Consider the following 27,167-nt stretch of genomic DNA (forward strand, 5'->3'; position numbering starts at 1 on the left):
ATTACCTGTATGTTTTCTATATGTTTCAGTATCTGTGTGTCTGTCAAGGCACAGGTTTGGTGTGTGCTAGTACCCTAATGAAAAGTCACTACAAAATCCTCAAAGGGACTTGGTGTGTGTGTGTGGATGGTGACCTTCTAGTGACCTTATTACGCTGTATGGTATATTTTTATCTCCTGTGCTGTCAGTATAATATTCCTATAGGGACTAATAGTAGTTTTGCAGTGATATGTTGTTATAGCCTCCCTTTAAAATGCACATTGGGAATACTATATTTATTTTTTGCGTCAGGGTAATAAGATGCATCAATCAATCTCGGCTCCATTTCTTTTTTTCTCATATTTTTCTCTTGCCTACATGGCTTCCAGGTAGTAATCACTCAGTTTAAATAAGTAGTACATCACTCTGTCTCCTCTGTCATGCATCCATCCGTCCGTCCATCCATCCATCCTCAGGGCCAAGGCGCTGTTGCATGCTGCATGCATCGCTCCTCGCCATGTGTGCTTGACGTCAGAAACTTAGGAGGGGCTCCTCCGTGAAGCTGGTTGCTGTTTGTGGTGCTGAAACAACGACTGTCTTGTGCCATACAACGAATTTACTCTGCATTTTCCTCCCCGATTCAACCATGCTGCTTCAGTCAAGCTGGCTCCGACCTGTCCTCGTCTGAGTTGATATTAAACATGCTGTTTTAGCGGAGGTGCGCGATGGGATTAGTGTAGGCAGGAGCGGTATGGATTCACTGTGCTGTCCCATCCTCTTCGCTGCATTGGCTCTCAGCCTCTGCTCTTCACCTGCCCTCGCTGACAGAAAATTTGGTAAGTGACTGTCCGATTAGACTGTTTCATTGTTGTTTTTTTAAATACCTTCCCGTTTTCCAGGTGTTTCCTCGGTTCAGTGCCATGTTGCACCGTCCGTGGTGCTGAAAGCCAATGAATGGCGGGCTTGGCAGGGTTGTTTATACAAAGATTTTGCTCCCTTTACAAAAAGTTAAGAAAACGTCCCTGTTGAGTGTGATCTTGTGGTATTGGAGAAGCAAGTGCCATCACCTATTTACAATTTGCATAAATTATGTTTGTCCCTTGGCATAGCAGATTGGATGAAATCTGAAGATCCAACAGAAAAGTGATTTAAATCTATTTGGTCTATTTATTAATGGATAAAATGCTTGCTGTGAGACATGATTTTTTTTTTTGCATGCTAAAGGCAGGATATATGAAAAGTGTTGAGTTGCACTAGTTAGTTATGCTATTTTGATCATAGCCTACTATTATATCACCACAGTGTAAAAAAAAAACAAAAAAAAAAACTTCTCAGGCATTAATAAACCTTATTCTCAGATTGACAACCATGCAACTGTGAAATAATGCAGTGGGTTTTGAATGGGTTTCTTAGCTCCCATGGCCATGAAAATTACTCAGCACATACCCTTAAGGAGCATGCAATTTTAAATTCCAGTTAAATATTTAATAATACCCTACACCTCCTCGGGAAAGGGCATCTCTTATATGGCCCTGTTTCATTTTCAGACTTGGCTGGAATCTCTTTCATTATCCTTGATTTGTTCTTCCTGCTCTGCCTCTAACACTCCATGCTGTAATTTTCAAAGTATGGCATATTTCCAAAGTATCGCCTATTATAGTGGTTACTGTGATTAAATGTCTCCTTTTGTTGAGACTATGTAACAGAGACAGAGGTAAAGGTTTTCAGAATGATCATCATCATCTCTCACTCATCTTACTGCTTCAGGTGTGAGTGTGTGAGAGAGACACAGTCACCTCTATCAAGTCTTCTGATCCAGGATCACTAATCAGGATGCAGGACAATATAAACTTTACTATGGCCAGACAGGCAGACAGGTCTCAACATCGGCTTTTCTGTTCAGTGATGATTCATACAGGCACAGAGCTACGTCACAATCTGTACATATTTAGAACAGGAAGGTTGCCCTCTTTTTTACTGTGCAACTTGCACACACACACACACACACACACACACACACACACACACACCGTATACATGCAGCATGCTGATGTACACACATATTTATGAATATACACATATACATTAGCCTTGCTATAGTAGATTATTGGTTTAAGATTATGAAATAGATAATGTAGTTAGCACAGAATTTACCATTTCCTTTGTGTCTGTGTTTTTTCCCCTTGCAAATTGGCTAATTTATGCCTAGAATACTTGTGAATGAGTCAGTGCTTATTCCCCGGGTGAATTTGTCTCATTGAATTCTCAGTATGTTTTTCTCTCTTTGTGGAAGAGGTCTCCATTGTCAGAGTGTGGCTGGGAGTTAGAGAGGGTTATTGTTTTTAATGAGTCCCACTGTGCATTACGCCATGTCATTGCAAAGCTTTGGTTCAAGGTAGGCTATTGTGATGTAGCTGTATATATATACTGTATGTGTGTGTGTGTGTGTGTGTGTGGTGTGTGAGAGACAGAGAGAGTGTGTGTGTGTGGGTGTGTACCTGCTTGTATGCAAGCACATGAAAGCCAGATAGGGAAATGTGGGTCTTCATCCACATCATCATCCACATGCAGCTGCACTCTCAAATGAACTGCTTTAAAATTCTTAAGAGTGATGCAAATTTGGTCCCGCACATAAGAATAAATTTATCAACATTCCTAACACAAAGTAGTCCTGTCTCTGCAGAAATGTTGAAGTGCTGGAGGACTGTTCTATCCTGATATGAGTTGACAGAATTTGGGATTTTGTGATGAATACGCTTTTGTAAATAGATGTGTGCGCAAAACACGGGTAAAAAGACACAGTAAAAGGTAATATTCAAATACATGCGGGACACATCTGTTATTGGAAACAGTTCAAGTTCTGTTATGGTGTGGGGGGCATTTGGGGGGCACTTGCCTGGCATGGTTTAGGTCCGCTCAACCCATTAGAGGGCAAGATAAACACCAGTAAACACAAAGGCATACTGTGTGGTCACCTTGATCCTGTTGTGAAGAATTTCTGAGCAGTCTGTTCCAGCATGGCTCTGTCCTCATCCAAACAACAGGAGAGGTCACAGACTGGTTTGATGAATATGTGGCACGGTGGTTGTTCATGCCAGAAATGACTGTACTTTCCTGTCGGGAGTCTCCAACCAGCCGTGAGCCTACGAGTCCAGGGCCCTCCAGCGTGACGGATAATTCAAACAGGGTGGTATTTCTTCCAGCGGGAGGAGTTTTATAAACTTCTACAACTCTGTTACGCGCGAACTGTGTCGTAAACCACACACCATGGCTATCACAGTCACCCGTTTCAGCACTTATGGAAGATTGTACAGTTTGTTCTGCTTTCACCACTGCTGACAAAAAGAGTAAAATGATAGATAATGGTTTGTATATTCCTCCAACTGAGTTTCAGACGCTTTAGGAGTCTCTGCTATCTATACCAGGTGATCTGACAGCTTGTGGTGGCCCTGCACCCTGTTCACAGTAATAGCATCATTTGAAGAATGCATTTACAGACAGCAGAACAAAGTCCTGCCAATGGAAAATTTGCAGAAATGTATATTGAGGCATACAATTAAACTAGCCTTCACCCTGCGATCTGCTAAAATGTTGCTATCAGGCCTGTTGTCACAATGCTATGCAGCATCTCTGTCCTGTTATCAATGGTTCGGCAGTGTCCTGCATCCTAATAAAGAGCACCGAAAAACACGTAATTTGTTAACTAGACAGCCATTCCCTAGCTGCAAGGTGGTGTTTTGCTAGCAAGATTGTTGTGCTCCTGGCAAATATTAAGACAAATAATGAATTCATTAAAAAAGGGAAATATTGAATTAAATAAAGCAGGTGTTTTCCCAGTTAGATTATAGCTTATAAATAGCTTTTTCAACAAAGACGAATATATCACACTAACTCCTACTCAGTTGTTGGCTACATTTTAGTAATACATGCAATTATCTAGCGGTAATGCTGAGATGAGATTGAGTGGGGAGTTTGAAACAAGCTTTCTCAGAAGTGCAAAAAGAAATCTCAGAGCTTGATCACAGCGTATTGATTCTGTTTGATCACCAAAGCCATGTGTAGTATTTGCCACAGGCTTGGAGGGTTTCTATCTCGGCTCACCTGAACAGGGAACCCACTTCATAGAGGCGACTGCCTTTTTCACCCAATTGCTCCATAAATACATACAGACAAATACAGACAAATTAAGGAGTGTTGTGTATTGATGGATTGAGATATTTGACAGGAACGCTTATCTACAATATGTACTGTGGACTCAGACATCCTCCTTTAGGCCTGTGCTGCTGAGTCTCTTCATTGTGCCTGGCTATCAGAGCCATCGCCTAATATGCCCAGACAAGTTAGATTTGATTCATACGCTGCTGAGCTCTATCTATTTTGCCACGGGCATCTGTCATCCCATAGATGTCAGGACTGAGTGGAGATATCAAATATAATATAGTGGTGATAAATCATCTGAGTGGATTGAAATGCACTGTGATATGGGGATAGATATCTGACTACTAGGTGGATTATGAACACGGTGTTCAGGAGAGGCTCAACATCTTGCTTCAGCCTTTTGTTTTCATCCTATATGTCGCCTGGTGTGTTTTCATAGTACTTCCTCAGTTGCTAGGACACCCCCTGTCAATCCTGGGGGACCACTTATATGAATGTGGTTTCTCCTGGGAGCAAGCTTATTATAGTTTACACTAACCAAATCTTACAGGCATTTTAAAACATTTCAGTACACTGAAAGAATAAGACAAAAATAAACAGATATGAAAGAAAGAAAATTGAGTTCGAATCAAGTTCTGCCTCCAGTCCAAGTGAAATAAATCAAAAACCAACATGAATAATTTTCACATTTGGTCTTTTGATGAGTGCCATAAAGCGAGCAAAGTGTATGTAGAATAGGGCGGGAAAAATCCTTTGATCAACTGTCAATACGTTGATTCACACTATGCCTGTTCAAAGACAGCATCAATGTGCACTCAATACAGACACCAACACATTCCTCACAAATGCAAATGCTCAAAAATGTAAACTAAAACTAGATGTTAAAAGGTAAAACATTTCTGAATTATGAATGAACAGTCAATTCAGAAACCCTGTCTGAAAACCAACTGAAGCCAAACCATAATTAAAATAAAAATCGATCCAAGGAGAGAAGCTAATGGAACATACAAAACTATAATAACCCTGCCACGGTGTTTCTCACTCTTTCAGTAAAGGCCGCAATGCATTTAGACTTTATCGACAGTTCGGGTGTGATCCCCGTCTAGAATGTGCTAAATGCTTCGACTCGCCCGATAAATGGCAAAGTCTATGAGATTTTAATGTACAATGCTTCCCTCCTTTGTGCACATGCCTGCAAATTGGGGCCACACAGTCTGTGCAGGATGGTTAAATGATGATCGCTGAGCATTTGGTGTGTTATTTGCAAAGCCTGTTTTTCTAAATTGATAATCTCGACAGCTGCTGCATTCAATATGAGTGTAATTGATCTGACATCATGTTCTAATTTTTTTTTTTTTTTTTTTTTTTTTTTGCCTGGCGTCTGTTGTTGAATGTAATATATGCCTATTGATTCTAACTAACAAACAGCATATTATGATCAACCTCTTCTCAGCTGCAGTAAACCCAGATACAGCTGGTATAGTCTAGTTTTTAGGGATTCAGTTTCACATGAATTGTAGACTGATAAGCTATTCATTACATGTTTCTGGAATTGCTGTGCTGCAAGTTGTATTTCAGATTGCTACGAGCCATAAAGGGAATATGGGATTTTTGAGTCTGTAGTTAATTTCAGTGTTGCAACCTTTAAGGTGTGATACATTTAAGCATTGAACTGCAGAAAACGGCACAAAGCAGGCTGTATATTCCTGGCTTGGGATGCTGCCACGGCTGGTGTGATAACAGACGAAGTGCGATGTTGCTTTGCGACTCAACAGATGCTTGGAGGAGTGTGTTGGCTTTGACTGGTTATTGAGACGAGGGAGTGGGAGCAAAGCGGCTGGCTGCGCTCGTGTGTGTTTCCAGACAAATGTCACTGGCTCTTGAGAGGAAGGAAGTCAGAATTGTGTCAGATAGACGTGTTGAGGAGAGCCGTCTCCTAATTTTCTGTCTGCTTCCGTCCAAGGTGAATCCAAACTGAAATTTTAGGTCAAGGAGGATGTGTGCCACCGCTGAGAGGAGCAAGGAAGCGTATAGTACATTTTTGGGGCGTCCTCTGCTCTTCTTTTGTGTTATGATGTAAAATTAAATTAAATTTTGATAGAGGCTTTTTACTCTCCGGAGACTTGTCAGGTGTTTCCAGAACACACACACACACACACACACACACACACACTGTATGATGTTAAAACCATTTTCTCACTTACACATCTTTGTCTTTGCCTCCGAGGAAAAAAGCGAGAAGAATAGGCTTCTTATTGTTATTTCTCACCACACCAAATACCTGAGATCCAGAGCCTGGTGTGATGGGGAGTGTGAAAATATCCTCCAGTATCAGAGGGAGAATTGCCATGCCCCTGCTCAACTGTTTTGTTTTAAGTTTAAATTAGAGGATGGTGATAGGAGGTCAGTCTGAAGGTCACCTCCGAGTTGCAGAGCCAAGATTTATAATGAGGACAATAACACAGTAATGAGGATTCTGAAGACTGCGAGTTGAGCAGAAGAATTAATCTATACTATCTCAGCTGTGATTAAAAGCAGGGATGCGTCTGCTTCGTTTATTGATTAATACTCTGGACCATCTCTCAGTGCAGCAAGGAAACAAAATGACTGTCAGGGAGAGGCAAGGGGAGTGAAGAACTTTGCATGTGGCAATGGCAAACTCAAGATGCATCAGCTATTGCCATTTAAACTAGACATTTCAGTTTGCCCAACAGATGTTGCAGCATAGTTGGCTACAGCTAGCTGGTCTTTTGCTGTTTAGTACTTTAAATGAGATTCAATTGCCAGTCATAATAGTCAGAATCAGATTGAGCTCTCGCAAATTAAAGGGTGAAAACCTCTACTTGAGTGCATCTAAGATGGAGGACTAGAGATTTCCCTGGGGGCTAGACTGTGTGGGTTTACTCTGAGCAGCTCACAGTGTGAGAAAGAAGGAAATATGGACGCTTAGGCCTTTGACTTCCTCTGGTCTCCACTTCAACACCCAATCACACCTCAGAATCGGGGAGAAAATCAAATGTCTGAATCATTCAGTGCAGGTCAGGGAAAAGGTCAAGCCGGCCTATTTCTGGGTCCTCTGCTGCCGCACTGATGCTGCCATCTTTAATTCATGGCCGTTGTCTGGGCTGTCGCCTGAAGCTGGCAGCTGAGTGACTGAGAGTGACCTGCCTCCCTGGGAATTCTGGGAGAAATTCTCTTGAAACTCGGTGAGAAATGTGTTTGGCTACACTGTTCTGGTTATCAGGTGGTTTGATGTCAGGTTCCCTCTTCAATCAAAGTGACCTCAAAATGAACTAGAGCCCCCTGTCAGTGAGCTGTGAGGATTTATGTGCACTAAATAGGAAAAGGTGTTACAGCTGTATTTTGTTACTAATTATTCATGTTTTTAGATTGAGTTTAGATTTATTGTCAGCGGTGTTAAATTTGTATTGAGCACAAAGAAAGCATTTTCATGTAAAAAGATACATAAAAAAATCAACATCAATATTAATGTAGCTCATGGTTCTGCATATTTATGGTGTGAAAATGAATTGTTCACAGTTTGATTCTCCCCAGAAAAAAAATGCAAGGTTCTTCATGAAATATTGGGCCACTGAGAGTAATCTAGTATTAATCCTTCATTTCAAGACAAAACAGCCTCGTTATAACTGAGTCTTATCATCCAAGGATAGAAACACTTGGAGAACGATGAATTATTGAGAATAATGATAACAAACTGTGATAGCTGAATGGCTGACGTGAAGCGCAGGGCAGAGCAGACCTTTTGGAGCTGAGAAAAGCTTAGAGCCATCTTTAATTTTAGCAGGGAGGGAGCTTTAATGACACAAGGTGTTTAAATCTGTGGACACGGTGTCAAGCTGATGCTAATTTGCTTCCAGGTAATGTTCTTTTCTTCTGTCCCTGCTCCAGCCCCGCTCTTGTTTCAATTCACTTGCACTTTTATTGCCGTTGTCACCCGCTGCACTGTTCTAAAATGGCTTTTTTGGCTGACAGTACAGGTGTGTGTGTGTGTGTGTGTGTGAGGAGAGAGAGAGAGAATGAAATGAGAGGAGTCAAATGTCCTTGGTAGAAGCTTATAATTATAATAAAAGACATGTTGGTGGCCCCAGAGACTGAATGAAATATGTCCTAAACTGCAGCAGTCTCAGGGAGTGGCTGTCCTCGCTGCCAGACTCCCAGCATCCTCCTTGGCCCCTCAGACATCACAGATGGTATCCTGGCACTGGCCAACCACCTGTGAGGGCATGTGGACAATCAGACTTAGGTCTCCGACTTCTCGCTCAGCCCAGGGTGTTGCATTTTAAGGACAGTTTTAATAGCTCATTTTTTCCCAGGCAAGGTCAGTCAATCACAGATAAATCTTTGAGAGGATTTCAAGCAGTCCCCCAGACCTGGATCTGCTGTGAGGGCGTGTGGATGCATTATTAGAATGCAACATTGAATGACTGGATAACGTAGAGGTGAAGATTAGCTGGGAGATTAATATGGTTATATTATTTTCTAATGAGACACGCTCAGTCATTCTTATATAATTACTTTTCTGTCCTTAGATGAGCTTTTCCCTGTAAACATGCTCCTCCTCTCATCCTTCGCTCTCTCCCTCGCTCTTTTCCCTGATCGCACCCCCGAGGGCAGACATCCATGCTGTTGCGTCCCTGACATGCCGCGTAGCTGAAGGTGAATTGTGTGTTTATGAGTGTGTGTGTTTGTGTGCTGCTCCTTGCTTACTTATACAGTACATGCGCTCGCTGCCCACAGTGGCAGTTAGCTGTAATAAGGCAGGCAGGGGGCATCTTGGGAAAGTGTCTCTGTCTGCCGCGGAGCTGAGGATAGAGGCCTGGGAGCCTGGCAGAGGTCTAGGCCACAGGTACTTACATTAACCAGATTTAATTGATTCAGGTCCCCCGTTCTGCATACTAACACCGTGCGCTGGAAGTAAATAGACTGTGCTTTTATGGAGTCATTTGCGACGATGGATGGATAGGACTAAATTCTGTAAGTTTTATAGGGCTGCAGTACATTGACTGTGCCAATTTACAGTTTGCTTTTCACTATTTCTTGTGAATACAGGCATACTAACTATATCATGTTAAAAAAAATCTGTCAGTATGTGATCTGACTCACCATATCCATTGACCTTCTGGATTCTCCCTGCCTCACTGTGAATTAGGTCAACCAGTGACTATTTTGGGAGGGGAAGCTACATTTAGAGCACCTGTAGTTAACACACATCCTTCGTCACCAGTCTGATTTTGCAGTAGGCTGATGAATTATTCTGTTTAAGTGCGATTTTGTATACTGTAAGTGTATATACATATATCACTCTACATATGTGGGCGTGGGATAAAGGCTATATTAAAGAGGTCAGGGTTTGAAAGGCCTATAACCAGCATGGTGTTCAGTTTGCACATTAGAAAATGAGACACTCCTTTCATCTTTCCACCCATAAAGTCATGAAACAAAAAGCAACTAAATGCACACTCATTTCCTCTCTATTGATCTGAATCCCACTGAGGCTGTTCTTACTTGACTAATCAGTCAGCTTCCTTTTGACGACCTACTGAGATTCATCAATGATGGGGTTGACATGGCAACAGAACATAAACACTCAATAGTGGGTTTTGTGCTTTTTTGGGTAAGCGCTAAGGTCATTTTTTTTGTGGAACTAGCTTGTACAGCTTGCATTATACAAGACAATGTAGCCATTCATTGTCAGGATGCTTCATTAAGATATAGCCTGGACACATTTTTTTTTCCCAACGCTTCTTTCCTCAGTCATGACGAGTCTAGAATCCTGTTTTCGCCCGAGGTAATCAGCAGCATCCACTGTGATTGCATTTTAATTAAAAGGCCCCAATTTAATCATCTCTGGCATGGTGTCGGAGAAAGGGGATGTGGCGTTATCAATCCTATGCCCTGCCTATCACACACACACACATGCACACACACACACACACAATGTCTGACTAACTATGCTTGGGTGGATGCTTCATTAAATGGAAGGTCGTAATTAATATTGAGAGCTGACAAGGCCTCCCAGAGAACCCAATGAATTAAGCAGGGGAGTGATGAGGAGGTAAAGTTGAATGGACTGACACTAATTGCAGAGCGGTGAGATGCATGGTCAAGAGGGATCGTATGGCTCCTTTAGCTTCAAGGAACTCTTCTGTGCAAGTTTGGTTATATGTTGCATGATATATGTTTCGTAAAGTTTGATTTGTAACGTGACGGATGTGTCAGGAGAGTGTAAAGTCAGGTATACCTCATATATGAGACGCCTGAAAAGCCTTTTGTGGTCTCTGCTATGAAGCAATAACTTGTTTCTCTTTGGCTCAGGACGTGCCTTTGTGTTTTGTTCCAGAGAACTGAGTGACCTTACAGCTCTGTGATGATGCACCCCATTCTACATCATTAAATAACCATTTTGCTGACATATTGAAGCCATTACCCTCAAAAGGTGCAATTTCGAGAAATATGCCCTCAACTTCCAAACAAAATGGCTGTGTATTGTGTCGGTATAATCACATTTCCAGGCAAATTAGCCTGTAATAATCATATCAGCATAATTATCCTAATGACGGACCTGGAAATAAAGAAAGTTGGAGCCTTAGGAACTTGGAACAACTGATGCCTGAAAAGTTCCGCTCTCCTCCGCACCTGTCCCGATTATCTCTCCTTCCTGTGTGAAGTGATTAACAGACTCCTCACACCCATCTCTTCTCATTATTTAAGAAGTCTGACAGAGGCCTCTCCTCCTACTCAGCCTGTTCTCTATTCACAGTCACGAGCCGCTCGCTGCTGTCCATCGGGGCCATTGGGCCAAGAGGGTGCATCCAATTCCATCACTCCTGCCGATGAGCAGAGTGAGGCAAATAGCAGACATAAAAGACTGGAAGGAAGAGTGTTGAATGCGTGACCTAGTTGTTTTTGGATTGCCTCTATGATAATTTGGCTGCTGACGTCATGCGCTCTGCGGTTTGTTTCCGAGCCTGTGGAAGTTGCACAGTGCAATTTCAGAGGACCTTCGTGAGCTTATTGAACAAAGCCAAACAGTATGGTCTAAGTGGCTCATTGCTTGGCTGAAAGCCTGCATGATTGGCTCGTCTCATTTTGACCTCTGAATGCGTCAGTGCATTCTGTCTCCAAGACGGAACATAACGTTTCAAGAGGAGCTTTATCGTAATCCATTTTCTAAGCGTTTTGTCACAAAGTTTGAGCAACATCCCCCCCTTTGTCAAACAAACACGTCTTTCAAGCCCCTAAACTCTCATGTTTTTTCTGAAAATGGGTGGATGTGGAGGATCACCTGTGCAGATCGACGAGCAGAACAATCGGTTCCCTGCGCACTGCAACTCCCACGTGTGAAATATGAACACAGGGAACAGCTACCCATAATGCTCCTGCCATCTGTTCATTTATCAGTCTGGAACACCCAGCCCCAGTCCAGGCGTTAAAGTTCATTAATATTCATACAATATTCATATATGGAAACATTGCCCATGGAGTTGGGGTATTAGTGGCAGAGACAGGATAGGAGAAGCCACACTAATTGATGATTGATAGCTCTACCATTAGCAGCGATGCCTGCAGCAAGTGCTAATGCAGTACTGAGTTGTGGTTTTGTTGAGTGGTGACTTATTGGGAATAGTGATATAGTGCTAATTTTGTTCTTCAATTGTATTGGTTGTCTATTTTTGATCTGATCAACATAGTAGTCTATTGTATGTGTATATACCGTATATATATTCTTGTCGCATCTATTTTTATCTTATATAAAGTCATTTTGGCATGTTTTCGTCACTGCCGTTTGGTATTCTCTGTGTCGAAGCGTACCTGCTGCACTCGTTTACCAATCCCCTCTTCTCCCATTGTAAGTTGACATTGATTTATGTGATCCAATAACCAAACAATTGATTTATCAGATCAATCTTCAGGTCCTTTAATGGAGCAATGGGGTACTCTGTTCTGTTTTGTATGTTTTGCGCATTTTAGTGGGTGTTGTTTTTCAAAAAATGTCTACACCATTGTGTTTATAATTGTGACAAGTGTTGTGTTGTGTTTTAACTGTCTCTCTCTCTCTCCCTGTTTCTGTTTCACCTTCTCTCACCTCCAGGTTGCCTGTTTGAGGACGAGCTCTGCACACCGTATGAGTTCTGCATCAATGGTAAGTCAGTTTTAGAAGATCTGCCTCAGAGTCATGACTACAGTACCGTACACCCACCGCACCTCATTATATAGTACAGCATCCCAGTGGTATCAACCACCATCGACCCAACACACTTCTAAAGCTGTCCTCGCTATTTTTAATCACTCTGGGATTTATAGACAGAGAGATGGGGACTGGAGTGCTTGCTCATAGCATCTGTTGTAGCTCGGTTTAAACTTATGAGCCAAGTATGAGAAAAACACTGAAACATCTGGGAGCTAGAAACAGCACAATACAAATATACAGCAGTTGCCTTGTTCCCCTAACTAACTGCGAGGCTTATGATCGATCTCAAGAGGTTGTTTTCCCTCTTACCTCCCACTGTCCACCATGCCCGGGTTTCCCTCGAGCCACCAATGGTCACGACCTCATATATGAAACAACATGTCACGGGAGATGCATGTGTCTCTGTCAGCGGTTGCCGGGACAACGTGTCACCTAATGAACAGGGGGGAAAATGTCGAGGCTTTTTATCGTGTGGCCTTCAGCAGAATCACGCAGCAGGCTTTACCTTTGAAGAGGATTGATAGAATGTCGATATCGAGGATCATCTTCATAGCGGAGCCATCGTGAAAGGTTAATGTATTCCCCCATAGGAGAAGGTGTCGACGCTGAAGCAGCGGCACCGGACGCGGTATTGTTCTTACATGCGTGCCAAGGATCCACGTCTCGTTTTTATCCTCACCCTTGCAAACATAATGATTAAACGCCTGCGCTTAAAGGTTGCTTTGTTTGTTTTGTTTGACTGTGTTTTGCTCACCTCATTTACTTTTCGCAGCCTCATTATGAAATCAATTTCACAAATGAGGTGAAGCCAGTAAAGGAGCACTTGCCGATTTCATGCCGCTTTGTTTGTTCTTCTAACTCCTGGACTGGCAACTTTTTTTCCCCACTAAAAATATCTATTTTGATCTTTTAATTCCCATGCAATAAGTCTTTGGATTCGCAGCATGTTAGAGAAGCATGTTAGGAGATCTGCAGCCTCATTTCCATATTAACCCAGTTCTGTAGGAGGAAACTGGGCAAGAGATGGGGCTACAGCAGAGAAGTGGAATGAAAAACTGACTTTAATTACACAGACTGCTTTGGTACAGAAGGGAGCTGTGTGCAGCCTAATAGAGGGAAATTGCTGACACCTCGAAGGAAAAATACCCAGAGGCAGAGAGTGGAGGGTTGGGAGGGTTGGGGGGGGGGGCTTCACATTAAGCTACATTAGGCTATTACGCAAAGATAAAATGTGACAGAGATGTTTTGGTGATGGTGATCCCTTTCAAGATTTTATGTGTTTTCTCGTCAGTTTTTTTCTCCTCTCCGTCTTTTCATCTTCTCGCCATCTCTTTTATCTTTTACTGCCCGCTGGCCTCAGGAGACCCACCCACAGTGGGATGGGAGTCTATAGAGGAAAGAGAATACTGTGAGCAAGATTCACTCCTCTCTCACATGGAAATCTCACTCTCGGTCACACAGAAATCTCAGCCTATACACCCAATAAAGGAACAGGCAAAAAAGAAGCTAATGTTGGCTTGATGTTATCCCATTTTGAGGTAGGTAAAGAGGCGTTATTTAGTTCTTCTTGCATACCTCCGTCGACGCCCTGCCACTCTCCATTTGACTCCTGACGAGCAGCAGCCACCGCTCAGACAGAGGATGAGTGGGAGTAACTAGGTCTGCCACTTCAACTCTTCCTGGGGTCCCTGAAGGAGTAACCTGGTTTATTCTGGGCTGGGCCAACCGTGCTCTTCTTCACCAGGACTGTTGCCATGCAAGGTGGCTGAGGGGAGGGGAGGGGGTTGCTAGAAGGAGCTGTGATGTCAAACAGGCCACTTTTACATGGCTGAACGTCATTTATCGCACTGCAAAAAATCAACAGTCGATTATTGAGTCCTAAAATCGTTATTTTCTTAAAATAAGTGAAAAAAATCTGCCAATGGTGTTAGATAATTTCACTTATTTCTAATGCAAATCAATTTGTTTCAAGAATGTTGTGGAATCAAGTGTCATTTTCTTGATAGTAATGCTGTGATCTGCCCTATTCTGACTTGTTCCATGATATCGACACTCCGGAAAGAAGTGAAACTGCACTGGAAACAAGTGGTTATCTCACCTCACTGTCAGAATTTTTATCTTGGTTTAAGTAAAATAAGATTTGAAGGCTGAATATGAGACTAAATGCCGTTTTTTGCAGTGCGTTCCCATTTATTAGAGGTATCGACCGTATAAATAAAAGATTTAAAACTGCTATATTTCCATTTAGGAAAAAAAAAAAAAGTACATCATTCAATATGTGTTTTTTGATTTTGTACTGCCATATTTCCTTTTTTTAACCAAACTCTTCAGATCTTTATTTGGATCTTCAGGGGGGTTCTTTTACAGAGGAACAAAAATGTGTTCTTCTAAAAGGAAATGAGATCATCCTGAGAGTGGAAATGTGTTTTAATCTGATGTAGCTCTCTAGTGTCTGTGGCTTACTGGTATGATAAGCTAAAGTGCCGTGGTTAAGTGCTGCATGTGCCCCTCAGGACAGCGGTTGGCTCCTATTAAACACTTAACCAACAGTGTTTTATTGATTGGTGGTCAACTTGCCACAGTTTGGGCCAATATTGTCTGCCTGTCCTCTCTGTATTTTATATTTGAGGCATTTACTTTATTGAGAGAAACATACAATGAGTGCAGTTGTAGTATAAGCTTAAATTACATCGCTAACACTAAAAATAAACACTACTCAGTCTACAATCCCAAGCAATCTGCATGGGTTAGTAACAGCACCCAGGCAGTAGATGTAGTAAATACTCTGGATGTGTGTCCCTAGAATAAAGTGCTGGATAAAGATATGCAGTAAGAATTAAGGACAAAAGACTCTACCTAAGGTTAAACAAAAGACTTTTCAGAGCCTTTTCAGAGCAAGTGTGATGACCAAATCCACCACTTCACCCAAGCCCAAATAAAAAAATAAAAATGTAGCTATAGAGCTGATTTGTATTCCACAACCCAATTGGATGGGCGATATGTTTTCAAGTAGCGCTGAGTGTCTGATATATCTTTATTCTCTTTTTATTTGTATGTAGATTACGGTGCATGCATGAACCTGATTTTCATTTCAAAGACACAGCTGACAAAGGAAAAAGCATTGAAGAATATTTCAAAACTTGACTAATCATATCCTGATCACATTAGCTTTTGTTTCTATTCTCTTCTGTGTTAGCAGTCCGATCTCAGCGCATTGATTTGGCCTATTCATTTTCATGACACATTAGTTGTGTGGCTAATACACCTGTTCCAATACGACTTAATTTGTCTCCTGGGTCCATTCTCCTCTGCTTCTGACATACAGTCCTTTAGAAATGCTTTGCTGACTGTCAGCTTTAGTGCTTGCTCCTGTTATCCCAACGCATTAGCTTTCACAGTTTAAATAGCTTTAGCAGTAGCCGGATGTCGCACTGTCTGTCACAATGGGGAGAGAGACAGTGTCTCTTTACCTTTTTTGGCTGAAAAATCTTTTTCTTTATTCCCGTCAACATGCTATCTAGGCGTAACTGTTCTGTAGTGAAAAATGTCACTGCTGTACTTGTATTTTTAGGACTATACAGTACATGTAAAGATTGATTGATGGATTCGGTGGCCTGTTTTATGCACTATGGATTCCATTGATCAAGGTTAATTTGCATTGCATTTGCTTTTTGCTCATCACATTGACAGCACTGCTCTCGTCTTGCAAGGCGGCACAAATTGATTTATTGTCTGCTTAATATTTCCTTAACCTTGACGGAGTATCATCAGAAAATCAGCGTGTTCTGTTGTTCACGACAGACTCGGCTTCGTTCCTAAATGGCTCTGAATGTCTCACATTTATGTTGTAGCTGTCTTGCCCTAATGCTATCTTTTATCTGGTGACATATTCTAAAAAGAATTCCCCTATATGTGATTGCACTGCATTTCTTCGTGTTGATTTTGGTGTGAGAAAACAACTCTTCCTGCACCTAACAAATACATGCTGTGCTCGTCCAAGCCTGAAATTAAAACGCCGTTTTCAGATGTCAAATACAGGAGAAAAGAAATCGGTGTTTTCTGCAACCTATCAACTACGATGCACCATTGTTCCTTGTCTTAATAATGTCAGTATTGTGAATACACACTGTAAAGTGACAGAGCAATGCTTTATGGTTTATCTTGCATATGGCTCTGGATGGCTCAACGTCTCTCTAGAGATGCAGCTCTCACTCCTCGAAAATCAATAATTTGTCATGTTTATCAAACAAGGATTCCTTTGTTGTAAAATACCTGTGACATTCTATTTTTAATGCGCTAAAAGCCTGTGTGTGTTTGTGTGTGTGTGGGTGTGTGTCTGTCTGTCTGTCTGTCTGTCTGTCTGTCTGTCTGTCTGTGTGTCTGGTAGCTACCGGGAATGTCCCTGGCAACTGAGGGGGAAATAACATGTTTAATGGTGGCCGTTGCCATGGGAACCAACGAGCAATGCAGCGCATCAAACATTTAACAGTTTCCTGTCGCTTGTTATGTCACCAGCCTCCCTTCATTTCTTACGTAATCCCTGGTGGTACCTTCTATCTGGGAAAAATAAATCCTACTAAAATGAGCTCATTCTAAACATGAGACATTATTATTTCTCTGTATCAAGCGTCTCACCGGCGACAATGCCAGAGAAGATGGGTCGGTTGTTGGCAATAGGTAACGAGACAGTTGACGTCTTGTGATTCAGACGCGCCTGCTGTGATCTATCTGTCTGTAGGTGGGAAGTTTTCCTCTGTACTGCCTGAGATCTCAAAATAACTCCTGAACTTTGTACGCTGTTGTCTATGCTAATTCACCACCTCCCACAGGCTTTTTCCTGTACAAAGCTGTCATTTAACGGGTCACGGGCTAGGGGAAGTCAGGAAAACACTAGCTTCTCATTTAGAAGGCTAGTCTGACATCACATTATTATCTTTGTAATTATCAGCCACTCAATTTTACACACGAACACGGCACAGTAATTAAATTTTTTTAATTTTAGTCAAAGGTGAAAAATGATGCCCAGCGATGTGTACAGTAGATAGATTAATAGAAAAAGTGAAGATTTCATTTTTTCACTCTTAATGCAAAGATGCAACTCAAGCTGCTCCAGTGTCAAAATATTATATTACATAGATGATTGCATACTTTTCACTGGGGATGTTTCATTGATTATATATCCTTGGAATAATAGGCCACACATATCTATTTTTATATACTTGATATAAAAATGTCATGAGAAGAGAAGACAGAAAATTGCAGGATATAATGGACATCAATGTTTGTGTGTCCTGAGGTGCCGAATGTGTCAGTGAGCATCAGTCGTGCCATTGATGTTTGCTGTCATTGTCAGACATCCTGGGGCTAATTAATGGGATACTGTGGTGCATGACAAAGTGTTGATTCACATCATTAGATCCCATCTAATCACAGAGGCATCTTCACACATACTCACACACAATATCATGCATGATTACACACACACACATACACACACACACAGGAGACGGCTCAGATCGAATCTCCGAGATTCATCTCCTGAGATCATCTTTGACGCGGACTTTCATTTAGTGAGTTTAGCCAACAAGATGCATGGATTTATCTCCCCAGCTGAGAGAAGGTGACAACGCGGGTCATTTATATTCCAAGCATTACATCTACACACTGCATCCTGACCCCCTGAGTTTCAGCATCCTTCAGCAGTCTAGACCAGCCATTGAATTATGGGGCCGATAGGGACTCTGTGGCGTGGGTTGCCTAGCAACCCGTATTGAGTGAGGCGGGAGGCCTGCTGATAGGGAGATTACCAGGGTCCCTGATAAAGTCCTTCCTGCCATGAACGGCTGCTTATCGCAGTGCTGTCAGAGGAAAAATGTCAGCTATTAGCTCCCCAAAAGCAGGAAGTCAAAAGCAGAGACACTGCAGGTGCCGCACGCCATTACAGCATTTCATCTGCCTCCATCAGAGCCACAATCCTTGTGCAGTAAAATTTGTTAAATCTGTCTTCTACACCACCGGCAATCACACACACATCCCTTATGAACATGCAGTCTTTCTTCTCGGATAATGATGCTAATGTTGTTCTGTGTGTCTTATTTTGTAGACGGAGTGTTTGGAAGGTGCCAGGAGTTGGCTGGAGCGGACCTGTACACATACGATATTTCTCCCCCTGCGCTGCAACGTCTCAGGATCCTCCTACAGAAACTGGCTCACAGAGGTACTGTCTGTTTGCCTTTCTGTCTTTGTCTGTGTGTCTTTTTTTTTTGTTGAACAGCCTTTATCAGTCGTGTACAGTGCTTACAGCAATGCGCGTCAACTGCCATTGTGTGAGGCAAGCCAAATAGCCAAGCTGTCCCTTTGGCCGGCATAGCACGACACCATCGAGCTAGGACAGGTCGTTTGACTCATATGGGGCCATTGTTGTGCCATCATCGTGGAACTCCAGCAGCCAATCTAATTGGCTTGTATGCTGGCAGGACATTTAGTGCTAATTTTGTGGATGAGTAACTGTGAGGTGTGCACTGTAATCACGTTAGACGGCTTCTCCTGCTCGATCAATGGCAGCCCAGCAGCTAATGTGCTTGTTAGAACGGCGTAGATCTTCGGGGGGACACAATGCAGACAATAGGATGTCTTCATGGCAAAAGGAGCTGTATGGCTTAATATGGCTGCATGTGTACTTATAGTTGCAATAAGATTTAAGTTAATTAGTAGTTCCAGTCTCCCACCCTGGAGCGCCACTGAGTTTCAGTAGGCTAATAGAGATTTCAATAGTCATGTCCTGCTGAAGGAAAATCCCAGTCCCAGTGAGTCATTTCTGTCCTCTGTTTGAAATACTTTCTCCCCCTCTGTCAACATCTCACCAGTTCTGTCATGTTTATGTAGCTGATTTCTTATGCGTGGCTTGTACTGATGCTGGCGAACAGAGCTTTCTCTGATGTTGCTCTTGCTGTTGGTTATTACAGTGTGAGCAACAGATGAAAATGACTGTTTGTTGCCTCCAGGCAGTCTAGACTTATGAAGCCATTGCTGTAACTGACAAACTAACGGGTCTGCTGGTTTCAACAGGTAGCTCAAGCTTGGTTTGGCCAGATGTCAATGTGTTAAGTGCATTGTCAGCCCGTGTAATGCCACCAATTCGATAACAAAAAAAAAACAGTTTTAGAAGCATAGCATGAGTAGCTTGGATCTTTACATTTATGTTGCAAGCACCATAACAAATATATGAAGTCTCCATGTAAGAAAATGTGATTTAAAGGTGTTTTCTCCTCAGGATTTAGCAAACTGCAACTACAGATATTGCCCACCAGGGGGCAGTAGACACCTTTAACACCGACCATGACCACAAACACCAGTCCTCCCCACATAATTGGCTTTGCAGGCCACTCTGAGCTTAATATCTTCTAACAGGCGTAAACTAGTGTTGAAAATCATTAAGAGTAAGCGGTCAGCCATAGGAAATCAAAAAAAAATAAAAATTTGCAGTGATGAATGTTAAGCTGAGCGAGACCACACATTTATTCTAATTTCTCCTTAGAAATAAACAAATGAGACTGAGGAGGATGAAAGGAGATCCGGCGTGTAATTTCTCCTGCTCCATTTTAAGAGGTGTTTAATTCTTTAGATGTTTTTCGTCATGAGACTTGTTCTCTGACCTTGTGTTTTTAGACACCCGTTCACGGAGGCTGCAGACATGACATCATCACTTTGAATCATTTCTCCTCTCTGTCTTGTAGAATCACATCCAGAGACAGAGAGCATTATCTTCGGATGAGTCCACAATACACTGTTAACGCTCGGTGGCGCGTTATTCTTATCAGCTCAACAGCTATTGAAGTGTCATCTCTGAGACGTGGGACACCCTCGTTGAAGCCCAGACAGGGTTATTGAGACCATTGTACTGTAACCTAAATCGAAGAGATGAAGAAAAAAAAAAAAAACGAGGAGGAACATCAATGGAATCGATTTACAATCCTCTTTATCTTGCATCTGAGACGCAAGGTAGAAATCACACAATCTCTGCTCACTGCAAAACACCAATGTCATTCAGATCAATAGAAATTGACCCCTGTTCAAAAGGGCTTGGGTTGTCTGGATGTGTCCCCATTGGGAGAGCACATTGTCTGGTATTAAATTTTCACCACAATACCTTTTGAGTGCGAGACACTGTCATCCCAACTGCCAATGACTTTTATATTAGACAGCACCCAAGCCAAGCAACTTTAGTATTCACAGTGTGCAGCCGCAGTGTGTCTACACATTTCATAGCCAGGCTGCTGTCATATTGCTTTGGAATCATTATAGCTCCCCTAAATGTGTGTGTGTGAGTGTGTGTGTGTGTGTGTGTGTGTGTGAGTGAGCGTGTGTGTGCGTGTGTGTGTAGAGAATGTGTGAAGATACACAGGAGCCAATCTATGCACACCATAATTGCAGTATATTAGTTTGATGTACGATATATTAAAATGATGGGGCCTTTAATTGGGTTGCAAGGAAGATGAAGATGAGTTTTATGCTGCTTTTTACCAACCAGACGATGTCATATTCCTCTGTTCCTGGTTGTTGAATGGAAGTAGTTGACTTGAATCTATTTGTTTTTTTTATGTTCCATACTCACAAGATTAGAGGGGAACATGTCAGAATGCAACACCGGTGTCGTGGTGCAACATGTTAAACTAGACTAACCTGCAGTCGGTTGACTTCCTGCGTGTGCAGATCAGTGGATATTCTCATAGTCCAGACAAGTGAAGGAAGATGATGCATTGTGGCATTTACATTAGTGCCATGGACAGGAATAGCCAGTCAGGGAGAACCAGTGACCATAAACCGACAGTATGTCACTTCAGCGCCACTGAATCCACAGGTTCTACTTATGCGTACACACATTTACTTTTAAGACACATTTACTTTCCCCTCATACTCTACTTCGCCTATTCCTTGACAATCTTACTAGATGGTACTGGACAGAGAAAATAGTCAATACACACAAACGCAGATGCACAGACACACACGCATACTCTCACACCAACTTGTGTGTGAAAACGGGAATGTTATGAGGAAAACAAGAGTGCTTTTATTGAATCATTCAGTGTGAGTCCATGTCTGTGTGGGGGGCAGGATCGTTTCAAAGAAGAGGCAAACCTTCTGCTGCAGATTTACTCTGAGCATAATGATTTTCTTTAATGTTTATTGACTTGCAAATAATCTTTCTGTGTCCTCGCAGATGTTCACCAATTGCTTTGCGGTACTGGCAATATGAAATGACTTCTGTAGAGGTGGCCATTTCAAAATGGTCAGTTACATAGCAATTCATATTAGCTTGGCCCTTAGTCGACTTTTATTGGCACTCTACAGAGACAGCTAGACTCTGTGTTATGACTTTGTAAACAGCAATACTGAGCAATGTTTTCGAAGTAAGTCCACGTAGAAAAACGTGATACTTTTGCAATGAGTTTGTACTTGTGTGTTTCTTTTTATTTTACTTATTGACATAAAACTGACTTAATTGCTTACAGCAAATACATTTTAGGTTATAAAACCATGAGGCATAACAAATGTGTTCATATTTTAAGTCTACTACACCATTGTTTCATTTTAATTTGTATGTCAAATTTGGATTGACACATTTCATTTCAGCTAATTAGGTTGAACTTGTTGCTAAATTATTCACGCTCTCTTCCATTACTGCCTTTAAAATCAGTTGGTGGACAGAACTAAAGGAAAGGGGAAAATCTGCATTTCAAAAACACCAGATGAAACAACGAGACACGTAGACAGGATCCCATCTAATAGGCTTTGAATATTTAGGAGGCCATCTCGCTCTCTCGCTCTCTCTCTCTTTCTCTCTCTCTCTGTCACACAGAAAACAGACAGGAGGCCAACAGAAATATCTCGCTTGTTTGAAAGCTGTTGCGCTAATGGCAAGGCGTTAATTAACTGAGGCATTTGCCTGAGACGGCATGCTATCCTTAACAGGCAAAAACCCGCGGCATTTGGTGATAGAGCCTGCTCTTTCTCTGGACTTATAGATGAATTTGCATGACATTTAGCTGCTCAGTGCCAGGATAATCAGCTGAGGGGTTGATTGAGGGGAATCCAACCGTAAAGGCCCTACCACTTTTCTTCCTGACTTCTTCTTTTAAAAAATGGTTCATTTTGATTCCCTAATTTGTGCTGGCGTACCTTTTCCCTCAAGTGTGCCCATCACACACACACACACACACACACACACACACGCACACAACATGGTATGTATGGAAATGAGTGCATCCCCCAGGAGACACGGGGGATAGAGGTGTCACAGTCAATCAAGCCAGTGTCAGCCTCATCCTGTTCCGGCACCATCAGACGTTTACATCGCCACTGAACCCATTAACCAGCCGCAGTTAACCGCAGGTACCTTATGGGTCCTTCAGTGTTGAAACCAGACCTGCTTCCCCCATCTCGACTGATGATAGCGTAAATGATAATCACGGCGCTAATGTATAGCAGGTATACCGCACATCGGGTAAGCTACGGGTAGTTAAGCGTTATTGTTGTATGGATGGATGGCTGAGCTGCGTTCCAGAACAGCGACAACATACGCTGCTTTGTGCTCCATTCAGCGCTGCCAAGAATGACTGGAGGCATCTGTAGCTGTTCTGCATTGCTCAGGTCCTCATCTGGTGCTTATGAATATCTATGAGAATACCTAGTGTCTATGGGTGAGAAACCAGGCTAATGAAGACATTCTGTGTTGATACTTTCATTTTTTTCCATATATTCTTACCCAGGCTGTTAGCTTATTGCTATTAAATATGTTCACATCATTAAGACCAGCGTAACTCTTTGTTTCTTTAGATGAGGACTTCCAAAGAGCCCAGTAAAAGGTTAGGTATGATGCAGTTATGAATCTAAGCCTACGCCACACACATACATTCCCATAATTACTTCTTTCTCATTAAAAAATGCTTCTCCAGTGGAATGGAAACGTCATCAGTGAACATCCTGGCTTCAGACAAAAGTATAATATCTTTGGTATTTCTCTGCTCTTTGCTGATGGAATGCTGTGCCTTTTGGCTTGTTGGGAATGGGGCCATGTTTTGGGTATCTTTTTTGCTTGGGTAGCTCCATCTGGCCTTGGCACCATTGCGCTTTGCCCCTGCCCAGGAGTTCTGCATCCCAACTATGTGTTGGCAATTAGCAGAGATGTTGGCAAGGCGTCAGGCCGCAGTGTGACATTCTCCCAGGGCTTGTTGACTGGCTGGTGTGTGTGTGTGTGTGTATACATGTGTGCGTACATGTGTACATGTGTATGTGTGTGTGTTTGTGTGTATTCATGACTCACTTTTACTGTGTTATAACTTTAGACCCTCTCTGCTCTAACATTCTGATTCATCCTCACTGTTTTGTTTTGCGCTGTGATGTTTACCCTGTAACGCTAAACAATTTCCCCTGAGCAGAGAACACAACTGAGCTGTTTTGAACTCACCATTTGTAGGCATACAGTGCCAAAGACAAACTTATATCAATATTTCCAAACCAGTAGATGATAAACCTTTTTGAATTTGAAGTAAGTTCCAGTCTGAACTCTCTGTGTGCCCAGGTCTGACGTGGCGGGATGACATCACCCAGCAGGTCATCTCCAGAGAGCTTTCCAAACTGAGGAAGGTCCCCCTCCGCCATCTGGCCACGCCCCCCAGCCCCCTGACTGCCTACAGCAGCTCCAGAGACAGGAAGCTGCGGCCTGTGGAGGCAGAGCTTAGCAGGAGCCTTCAGAAGTACCTGACAGGCCTGGGCTTCCTGCCGCAGTCTGAGGCAGTTGGACAACCAGGGGCCCAACGACAGGGGGCTGGCACTCAGGTAACGACCCGCCAAGAGCTCAGATTGTAGACTTGCGACAATTGCTCTCTGAGTGGATTGTGGAGGTGTGGCCAATACACAGATATACTGTACTATCTGAAAAAAATAGCCAAAAAACTCTCCTCTGTTGGTATCATAACTGATCTGTCCAGATTATGCCGGGCTAGAATATGTGAGATATAGCATTTGAGTTCAAACCAGAAGGAATAGTCCATACGTTTGGCATAAAAAAAAATAAAGCATTTATTTTGTTTAAAGGTCATTTTCCTCGGATAAAGCGCGGAGGGGCCTCTTCCTGTCCTTTTTGTGCCGCATCCTAATGGCAAAGAGGCAGTATCTATCTACGCTGGGGGTCGGCGAGTTGTCCCTGCGCTGCTTTTGTTTCCCGCTTTCCCTCCTCTCCCTCCCGCTGAGCCAAGAGAGACCCTTTTACACAAAGATCTTCCATCACGTCTTTACATTATTCAATCACCATATTTAGGGTGGAACCCCGGGTTTGCATGAATGTGTTCGGGAGACATCCTTCATAGCCAAGCTGCTTCCTACTGCTGTGTCAGTGCGGCGATAATGCAAAGTTGAAGAGTTCAGGACCTTCCTTATTGATGAGATGAGCCCCTTTGTTGTGTAGCGTGATGGAAGAAGGCAAACATGGTTAGTGTGAATGGCAGAGCCCCCCCGTCCCGCTGTGCTAATGCCATTATGGCCTCTCAGTATGCCGGGCTTGGAAAGACTGACATTTTCTCTATATACATTTGAAGGACAGAAAATGGCACCGAGGGGGATAGCTAGTATTAGTGTAGCGCCGACATGTATTAAAATAATGCTGCTCGGTGGATTGGATATATGCCGAATTGAAGAGTGGACCCTAATGATTCAGAGGAGATGGAAAGTTCTCTCCCATACAGAGAGGAGAAAGGACAGAATGGCACATTTCAGGCCCAGTATTAGCACTTACTATTATGCCACAAGGTTTAAAGGCGTCTAAATGCCTGTATTCCAGTGCACTGTGATATGTAAATACATAATTCATCATGTGTCAAATATAAAGTCATATGGCCAACTTCGAAATCAGATGATTCATAATTTTTGTTTTTAGATAAGGGGCTGCTACTACTCCTCTGATAGGGGGGATAAGCTTTTTAAGTTTGTTGTGTGTTGTGGAAATGCATGAAATTACTCTTTGAGTGACACTATCTCATCTATGATTTCCATAATGCAATTTCCAAGGGCAGTTGTCTTTGATCTAGAATCCCTATTCATATCCTGTCCTGTCTCGTCGAGCCCAGGTTGCTTCTCTTTTTTATACTAAAGGCTGTCACAACAGTGCTGACCCAGTACAACCCATCTCCTGTTCTCAGAAAAACTATTGCAGACCTGAGGCTAGGTTGTGGATTCATTCTATACATTCTGTCACTGTAGCTTCACATAAATGGCAAAAAAAAATGATGTTTGAATGTGTAGAGTGGGCATTTTGTGTTATAGAATGAAGACATCAGGCCTGATGGCCGTTTGGACTCCAGCCAGCCAAAGCCCCAGCAGGGCTGGAAGAAGACCACTATCTACAGCCTTCAGAAAGGAGCTGGCCAACCTCCAGTCACCAAAGTCGTTACCCAGAGTGGAGAGGGCAGGCACCCCCAGCTAGCTCCGGCCCACTCCAACCAGGACCCAGGAAGGAGCAGGCTCCTTTCCAAACAACTGGAACGCCTTCTTGCTGGGTCAACAGGCACCCAGCAGGGCATCCCAGGTGGTGAGGCTCCATGGCCCAAAGGAAAGCTCCACTACCTCAGCTACATCCGGCCAGCTCCCACTGACCATGCAGAGCCCCAGTCTCAGGTGGCTTTTGGCTCCAAAACCCCTAGGCCTAATCTGGACGGGCTGCTTTTCAAGGCCGGCTCTAACCGTCTGACCGCCAAAGAGCCTCTTAGCGGCATGGATGGTAAGATCCGCTTTATCGTAGCTTGTTATGGGTATTTCACACTCCGGCATTTATATTTGCACCATACAATATTCCTATTTTTTTTTTCTTTGTGTGAGGATAAATAGTGCTTTTTTGTGTTTTCAACATTTTAGTGTTAAAATCTATCCTCCACTTGATGTGATTGTGAGTCTGCATTCATCTCTCTCCTGTCCAGAGCGATTCATCCAGAATATGGTGAACCAGCTGGGAAGGCACAGCGTCAACATGGAGGCTTTGATGGGCAAAGACCTGGACCAGCTGGCTGAGGTCATCACAGGAGCCCTGCAGGTGGTGCATGAGGAGCGGCCCGGGGCTGGGGCCCGGCCAGGGCCAGGAGCCACAGACTCCAGGGGGGACAGCGAGGGTAAGAGGGAGCCACTGGCAACTTTGGGCCTGGATCAAGACCAGGACCATGAATCAGACAAAGGCCAGGATCCAGACCAGGAAGACACACTGAGAGGAGAACTCCAAGGTAGACCTTTTATTCTTTGAGTAAAAGCCTGGAAAGTTTGTTGTCACATTAGAATTTGCAATAACAATATTTATGACTTGAATGCATTGTAAAATAGTATGAGCTAAAAACCATATCCATTAAACATTATATATTGCAGTCTTAATAGATCTTGTAAGTCTTTATAAATGCTTTTACAATGCCTTATTGATATGCTCTTCACAGAAAGTGCTATCAAATGTATTTTGGGGGTGTTTTGTTTTGAGTCATAATTGTTTTTTCTCTGGTAAATACAATGGGGAGCTGCAGTTTTCACACATTCTGCTCACATACATTGTGTCTGTTTTCAGGCCAACAAATAGACGGTGCAGACAAAGAGCCCGTTGACAAGGTGATTTAAAATTATTCTGCTCAACCAATAAATTGGTTTCTGGGGGAGAGAGACATGTCCAAACTTACATTTTATTCACTTTCGAATGCCAGTTCAAATAGGGATGATTTGAAAGTTGTCCAGACTTTATCATTGAATAGGAAATTGAAAGCAGGATCATAATTGCAGGATCTTAGAAAGT

General features: G+C 42.7%; 1 protein-coding gene across 1 annotated transcript in view; it reads left to right on the plus strand.

The window, feature by feature from the left end:
* Positions 1 to 730: 730 nt before the first annotated feature.
* ptprn2 (protein tyrosine phosphatase receptor type N2) overlaps positions 731 to 27,167 on the plus strand; it is a 105,457-nt gene continuing 79,020 nt past the window's right edge. The window contains exons 1-7 of the mRNA XM_078291485.1: positions 731 to 815; positions 12,251 to 12,301; positions 18,453 to 18,566; positions 23,931 to 24,187; positions 25,670 to 26,123; positions 26,320 to 26,616; positions 26,946 to 26,986. Coding sequence (XP_078147611.1) covers positions 731 to 815; positions 12,251 to 12,301; positions 18,453 to 18,566; positions 23,931 to 24,187; positions 25,670 to 26,123; positions 26,320 to 26,616; positions 26,946 to 26,986 — 1,299 coding nt within the window. The remainder of the gene's footprint in view (positions 816 to 12,250; positions 12,302 to 18,452; positions 18,567 to 23,930; positions 24,188 to 25,669; positions 26,124 to 26,319; positions 26,617 to 26,945; positions 26,987 to 27,167) is intronic.

The sequence above is a fragment of the Centroberyx gerrardi genome, chromosome 22, assembly GCF_048128805.1.
Source record: "Centroberyx gerrardi isolate f3 chromosome 22, fCenGer3.hap1.cur.20231027, whole genome shotgun sequence".
NCBI classification, from domain to species: domain Eukaryota; kingdom Metazoa; phylum Chordata; class Actinopteri; order Beryciformes; family Berycidae; genus Centroberyx; species Centroberyx gerrardi.